Source organism: Pongo abelii, chromosome 2, assembly GCF_028885655.2.
Source record: "Pongo abelii isolate AG06213 chromosome 2, NHGRI_mPonAbe1-v2.0_pri, whole genome shotgun sequence".
Lineage (NCBI taxonomy): Eukaryota > Metazoa > Chordata > Mammalia > Primates > Hominidae > Pongo > Pongo abelii.
In genome coordinates, this window is record NC_085928.1 from 192,926,840 (window position 1) to 192,934,896 (window position 8,057).

The 8,057-nt window shown below is 33.9% G+C and overlaps 1 protein-coding gene across 7 annotated transcripts in view; it reads left to right on the top strand.

Moving 5' to 3' along the window:
- Positions 1 to 7,216, top strand: part of ATP11B (ATPase phospholipid transporting 11B (putative)) — a 126,878-nt gene extending 119,662 nt beyond the window's left edge. For 3 of the 7 annotated variants that reach the window (XM_024244335.3, XM_024244336.3, XM_063722358.1), the window contains 2 exons: positions 29 to 162; positions 4,198 to 7,216. In XM_024244335.3, the coding sequence (XP_024100103.3) occupies positions 29 to 162; positions 4,198 to 4,279 (216 nt within the window). In that variant the 3' untranslated portion in view covers positions 4,280 to 7,216. Of the gene's footprint in view, positions 1 to 28 lie in introns of all 7 variants that reach the window. The other 4 variants (XM_054553043.2, XM_054553045.2, XM_063722357.1 and 1 more) reach the window with 3 other exon arrangements.
- The last annotated feature ends 841 nt before the right edge of the window (positions 7,217 to 8,057 follow it).

The window sequence follows — 8,057 nt, forward strand, 5'->3', positions numbered from 1 at the left end:
CTGATGTTTTCTGCTTCACCTCCCGCAGCTTACTGAAACAAATGCAGGTATCAAGTGCTTGGAATCCATGTGCTGTTTCCCGGAAGGAGAAGCAGCGTGCGCATCTGTTGGAAGAATGCTGGAACGAGTTATAGGAAGATGTAGTCCGACCCACATCAGCAGGTGTGAAATCTCTCTAAGTAGCCTTTGCTGCAGATGAGTATCCTATCTGGAACAGGATGAACCTGCAGCTCTAGATACCTAATAAATCAGCAGCTGGTTTTACCAACTGAAGCAGGAAGTCTGCTATTCATTAGCACTCTTTGGTGGTAGATTTCACTTTGTGGCTTTGGGTTAAGGGCTTTTTCACTCACAAAAGAAGAGAAAGCACCTTTGAAGAGACTTCATCTAATGAACAAAAAATTTTGTTTCATAATCTTTCTAAAATGTGCTCAGTAGGAGTGTGTTTATGGTACTCTTTTATGGTTTGTATAACTTTCTTTTTTAAATTATACATATACTATTTCTTTTTTATTTTTTTTAAATTTTTTTGCTTTTTGTCTTTACAAAATAATCTCAACATAACAGTGAAGTCAAAGGCTTTCCTTTTCTTACTCTGTATGTATATTTTCCAGTTGGTTATTTGAGGCTTTGAGGTATTTATGAACACAAAAGGCTGTATTTCTGCTCCCCTACCTCTTCTTATGTCTGTAATGAAGTTTTGAAATGAGTCATGATTTTTAAGTTTCTTTTGCTTGGTATTTATTGTCTAATTAAAAGTGTATGAGTTAGAACAGGCTCTTTAAATTATGGAGTAAAAGAATCTTAGCATTTTTGTCCCCTCCTAAATCTGTTTCTTGAATGAGATTTATCACCATGCCTGCTGTTGTGCACCATAACAAAAAAAAAAACCACCTTTTGGTAAACACCATTTAAAATTCATTTAAACTTGCAATGGATTTATTTATTCATACATTTCCCCAAGAGTTAATATCACTATTTAGAGGATGTTAGGGGGTAGAAAGAGCTTTTTCCACACTTGGTGTTCTTTAGGTGAATGATACCATATTCTCAAAATCAGGGCAGCAGTACACGATATGCATGGAGGTACAAATGGGCAGGGAGAGATGTGGGTTCCCATTGTCCCAAATGTGCTACATGAATAGTAGCACTTTCTGCATGTGCCAGGGCTTGGAAAAGGTTGGAAATTACCCCAGGAACAGGTTATAAAGAGTGAAGAAGGCACTGCTCCTATCTACTGGAAAAAGGATTTTTATTATTTGGTTAGCTTTGTGTTTTGAAAAAAATGATGAGTATGATATCATTCATCTATTATAATATTCAGGTAACTTTTACTGGTGAACTTGTTAGTTCTCACTTTAGCTTTAGCTTAGCCATGCCTTTATGATACAATTGAACTTATAAATAGCATTCTTATGTTAACATAATGTCTGTGGTTTCAATCCCCATTTGTTCTGACTTGATTATAACATGTGATCTGAAATATTTCCATAATGCTGTGATATCATTTTGTAGTAATTTCATTCCACGTAGAAGGATGAGCACTTAAACTCTGGGACTTTGTTATGATTTACATAATTGTATTATAAAATGTGGCTCTGTCATGTACCTAGGCCAGCAAGTTTCCCAAAGGAAGTTCCAAAAGAGCTTGATTTATAATATTATTTTACCTAATAACATAGCTTCATTGCACAGAATCGAGATAGGAGTTAGACTAAGATACAATAGAACCTCTACAGAATTTTTTCAACTTCTCCTTCAATGGAAATTTCTCTTTAATGACAATATACGTTTTTGTTAATGATTTCTTTAAAACTAGAATTAATTTTAAATGAGCCCCAAATTTTTTCTGCTGTATACATATATCCATCTTCTCGATATCGATTATGTAGGTAATATGCCCCCATTATTCTTTACATAGCCATTTTGATGCAGCATTACCTCTTTTGAACCTGCCCCAGGAGTTATTGAATTTACTTTGACATGTTCTCTTGAAGGTAGCTATTATCATCTATACTTCTTTTCACTTAAAATTGTGCCATATTATTTTTTTCTGAATTTTTTAATTCTCTTAATGTTTAACTTAGTAATTAATATCATATTAGACTATAAATGCCCTTCCAGTTTTCTCCAGCATCACAGGTTATATTATTGGTTACTGTTATTTTCTTACCTTTTTTCTCATGTGAATAATCTAGAAAGTCTTTTCAGACCTGTTCATTCTTTTCTAGGGGATAAAGTCATATAATAACACCAAGCTACCTGGTGCTTTTCAAGGGCTATGTGAAAATTGCCATAGATGCATTAACATTATATTTAAACTTTCAAAGTCATTTTGACACGTAGAGTTCTGTTTTTGTTTTTTACATATAATTGTATTTGTGAAATGTGTTGGGCATTTCCGTTGTGACTTCAGAGCAGCATCTATTCTGTATTTCTATTTCACGTCTAATTTAAGAGGTAGGGCAAGGCTGAGACTACCATTCCAAGATGCAGAAGCCCTTGGCTGTGTGTTCCATTGACGTAGTAAACTCAAGAGTAATGGGCATCACTTGAGAAATGCCACCAGTGTTTTTATATGACAGATTTCTTTAGTGGTTACATTTGTACCATCCAGGCACAAAAATTCGACTTACATTTTATTAATTGATGTTGTCAGTGAAGTATCCCATATTGCAAGCTCAGTTTCAAAGGGAGCATCATGGTGCTATATAAAGGATATGCCATGTTGCACCCTAAAGAGCTGGATTTTAGCAATAAAAGATTTTCTGTTCGTATATTACTAACAGTTAAGCTGCTGTATCTAATCAAAACTATCTTCTAAATAGAAAGTAATATGTAGTTCAAGTGTTTAATGTTCTGTCAAAAATTATATTTAACATATGAATGCACATGTGTGCTTTGAAAAAAAATTAAAAATGGAGACTTTACCTAATAAGATTATTCTGTATAAGCAATGTGGAAAGAAGAAAAACTAATATAAAGTATTGGCAGTTTGGAATTGGACATCTGACTCCAGATAATTGGAGTATTGATACCTGTTATAGTTAAAAGTATACTTGTCCCCTGTAAATACTTACTCTTTAAGAAATTTTCATCTTCTCATTTTATTCATTTATTCTACAAATACTGGGTGCCCAATATATGTCAGACACAGTTCTAGATGCTAGGGAGACGGTAGTGAACAAGTCCTTCCCTAACCTAAGGTAGATACTGTTCCAGCTTTTCTAGAAACTAGTCGAATTAAAGTTGAGCTACATACAAAGTTAGCATCTCTGGGAAAGAGAAAATATTTGACAAAGGTGAATTGGGGCCATTTTTAATGCTCATCTCTTCCTGTAACATCTCTGTTTAGGGAAGGTGGGAACCCTGGAAAAAGTTACATAAAATGTATTTATTGTTAAATGTGTTTAGTCTCATAGGAAAAGCAACCTTTCACTTGGTAATCCTAATATTGTCCTTGAACTAGGTTAGTCTATTTTAAGCATGGCAGGCTACTTTCGGTCTTGAGTTCTTTTAGCTTAAATTAACTCAAGCTAATTTAAGTTTACAGCTGCACATAAGGTATTATGTAATGAATTGCTTTAGGGCCTTATCATTCAGACACCAGTTAACTTTTCCAGACCAGTAGAGGATTGTTTGTTCTTAGTTAAGTGAAAACGCTAGTGACCTACAGGTGTCTTTGATGCCTTTTGAATACATCATTCACTACATTCAAGCTAATTACGCTGAAGTCTTTAGAACAGGATTTATAGCTGAAATGAAATGATCAATAATAGGAACATACTACTGTTTCATTCCAAAGCCTTTGGTAAGTGGGATTTGGGTTTGTTTTTGTAAACTGAACTTTTCAGTAAAACTGAATGTGCATAACTCTTAATAACATACTTCTTATTGAATTGTTAAGACTTTAAAAGCATCTCATGCTTTACTACGTATAGAAACTGTTTTAATGCTAATGAATGTTTGAATTTTGGCTAATATTTTTATATGATGACTAGAGCATTATTTTTCCCAAGTTTTTATATAATATAAATAGAAAGTTTGGGCATTCAATACTAGTATGAAGAATCTCTCTTTAGCATTTAAATGAATCAATCAATGATTGCATTTTGGTCCTAAGTTTCAGAGTAAATTTTTTTCTCAATTAAAACATAGGTCCTGGTGAGCCAAACTTTTCTCTTATTGTTACTTTAGATCATGGAGTGCATCGGATCCTTTCTATACCAACGACAGGAGCATCTTGACTCTCTCCACAATGGACTCATCTACTTGTTAAAGGGGCAGTAGTACTTTGTGGGAGCCATTTCACCTCCTTTCCTAAAATTCAGTGTGATCACCCTGTTAATGGCCACACTAGCTCTGAAATTAATTTCCGAAATCTTTGTAGTAGTTCATACCCACTCAGAGTTATAATGGCAAACAAACAGAAAGCATTAATACAAGCCCCTCCCAACACCCTTAATTTGAATCTGAACATGTTAAAATTTGAGAATAAAGAGACATTTTTCATCTCTTTGTCTGGTTTGTCCCTTGTGCTTATGGGACTCCTAATGGCATTTCAGTCTGTTGCTGAGGCCATTATATTTTAATATAAATGTAGAAAAAGGAGACAAATCTTAGTAAAGTGTATTTTTTAGTATTAGCTTGATTATTGACTCTTCTATTTAAATCTGCTTCTGTAAATTATGCTGAAAGTTTGCCTTGAGAACTCTATTTTTTTATTAGAGTTATATTTGAAGCTTTTCATGGGAAAAGTTAATGTGAATACTGAGGAATTTTGGTCCCTCAGTGACCTGTGTTGTTAATTCATTAATGCATTCTGAGTTCACAGAGCAAATTAGGAGAATCATTTCCAACCATTATTTACTGCAGTATGGGGAATAAATTTATACCAATTCCTCTAACTGTACTGTAACACAGCCTGTAAAGTTAGCCATATAAATGCAATGGGTATATCATATATACAAATCAGGAATCAGGTCCATTCACCGAACTTCAAATTGATGTTTACTAATATTTTTGTGACAGAGTATGAAGACCCTGTGGTGGGTAAATTAGATACCATTAGCATATTATTAATTTAATGTCTTTATCATTGGATCTTTTGCATGCTTTAATCTGGTTAACATATTTAAATTTGCTTTTTTTCTCTTTACCTGAAGGCTCTGTGTATAGTATTTCATGACATCATTGTAAAGTTTAACTCTATCAATAAAAAGTTTGGACAGTATTTAAATATTGCAAATATGTTTAATTATACAAATCAGAATAGTATGGGTAATTAAATCAATAAAAAGAGAAGAGCCTCTTTCTGCAGCCAGCTTAGACTTGCTCTTCCCTTTCTGTAAGCTAGATTTTAGAATAAAGGGTTTCAGTTAATAATCTTATTTTCAGGTTATGTAATCTAAGTTATAGCAAACTACCACAATACAGTGAGTTCTGCCAGTGTCCCAGTGCAAGGCATATTTTCAGGTGTGGCTATGGAATGTAAATTGTTAAAAGTCTAAAATGCTAAACTTGTATCAGGTAACGTTAGCAATAAATTACAATGCTAAGGATGATTAATCGGGTACATGTTACTGTAATTAACTCATTGCACTTCAAAACCTAACTTCCATCCTGAATTTATCACGTAGTTCAGTATTGTCATTTGTTTTTGTTTTATTGAAAAGTAATGTTGTCTTAAGATTTAGAAGTGATTATTAGCTTAAGAACTATTACCCAGCTCTAGGCAAATAATGATTGTATACATATTAAGAAAATGGTTAAATGCGGTTTTACCAAAAGTTTTCCCTTGAAAATGTCATTCCTTTATGGAGATTTATTGTGCAGCCCTAAGCTTCCTTCCCATTTCATGAATATAAGGCTTCTAGAATCGGACTGGCAGGGGAAAGAATGGTAGAGACAGAAATTAAGACTTTATCTTTGTTTGCTTGTAAACTATTTTCTTGCTAATGTAACATTTGTCCGTTCCAGTGATGTAAGGATATTAAGTTATTAAGCTAAATATTAATTTTCAAAAATAGTCCTTCTTTAACTTAGATATTCCATAGCTGGATTTAGGAAGATCTATTATTCTAGAAATACTAAAAGAATAATACAACATACAATGTCTGCATTCACTAATTCATGTTCCAGAAGAGGAAATACTGAAGATATACTCAGTAGAGTACTGTAGTGGAGGATATGGAAATTTGCTCATAAAATCTCTTATAAAACATACGTATAACAAACAAAATGACATCCAAGAGGCCTGCATTATATTTACATGACAGTGTTTATTTGCCATCAAATAAACTGAGTACCGACACTAGACAAAGACTCCAAAGTCATAAAATAGCCTGTGACCAACTGCAGCAAGACAGGAGGTCAGCTCGCCTATAATGGTGCTTAAAGTGTGATTGATGTAATTTTCTGTACTCACCATTTGAAGTTAGTTAAGGAGAACTTTATTTTTTTAAAAAAAGTAAATGGCATCCACTAATGTGCTCATCCTGAACTGTTACTCCAAATCCACTGTTTTTAAAGCAAAATTATCTTGTGATTTTAAGAAAAGAGTTTTCTATTTATTTAAGAAGTAACAATGCAGTCTACAAGTTTTCAGTAGTTTTCTAGTGCTATGTTCATCTTGCAGAACTCTTACTACATAACCAGTAATCACAAGGAAAGTGTCCCCTTTGCATATTTCTTTAAAATTCTTTGGAAAGGATGATGTTGATAATTAACTTACCCTTATCTGCCAAAACTAGAGCAAACTGCTAAATATGTTATTGCTAGTTAATCAATCAGTGGTCTCAAATCGATTTGCCTCCCTTTGCCTCGTCTGAGGGCTGTAAGCCTGAAGATAGTGGCAAGCACCAAGTCAGTTTCCAAAATTGCCCCTCAGCTGCTTTAAGTGACTCAGCACCCTGCCTCAGCTTCAGCAGGCATAGGCTCACCCTGGGCGGAGCAAAGTATGGGCCAGGGAGAACTACAGCTACGAAGACCTGCTGTCGAGTTGAGAAAAGAGGAGAATTTATGGTTTGAATTTTCTATCTATCTGTCCTCTTTCTTGGGTCTAAAGCTCATAATATACAAAGGCTTCCAGACCTGAGCCACGCCCAGGCCCTACCTATCCTGAACGGGAGACTAAACAGAGGCAAATCAACCTTAGGAAATACTTGCATTCTGCCCTACGATTAGTACCAGGACTGAGGTCATTTCTACTGCAAAAGATTGTGAGATTGAACTTTTCTGATCGCTTGAGACTCCTAATAGGAGTCAAGGCCACTAGAAAATTGACAGTTAAGAGCCAAAAGTTTTTAAAATATGCTACTCTGAAAATCTCGTGAAGGCTGTAGGAAAAGGGAGAATCTTCCATGTTGGTGTTTTTCCTGTAAAGATCAGTTTGGGGTATGATATAAGCAGGTATTAATAAAAATAACACCAAAGAGTTATGTCAAACATGTTTTATTAATTTTGGTCCCCACTTATAGACATTTTATTTCTATCATCTTGAAATGAGTTATCTATTTTCATAAAACATTACTAAAGTGCTGTTTTATGTGAAATAACTCGAATGTTGTTCCTATAAAAAATAGATCATAACTAATATGTTTGTAATAATGGTAATTTAGATTTTTATGAGGAATGAGTATCTGGAAATATTGTAGCAATACTTACTTAGTTTAAAATTTTGGACCTGAGACACTGTGGCTGTCTAATGTAATCCTTCAAAAATTCTCTGCATTGTCAGTAAATGTAGCATATTATTGTACAGCTCTCAATTTTTTAAAGTTTATGAAGTTATATTTATGAAATAAAAATTTTCCTATATAATTAAAAGTGTTCCTTTATTTAAGCATTTTAAGCCTGTCTCTGTTTATCACAACCTGCACTGCCAAACTAACTTGTTTCACAAGTTAAATTTTACTGTATTTACCCTTCATTATAGTACAGGGATATCATTTATGCCTTTCACTGACTGCAGTTTTTTAAAATGTAGTTCTTACCCAGCTTTTATAGATCATCAGTACAACTCCTGGAAAAGGCTCTGATAGGAATGCGCCAGCTGT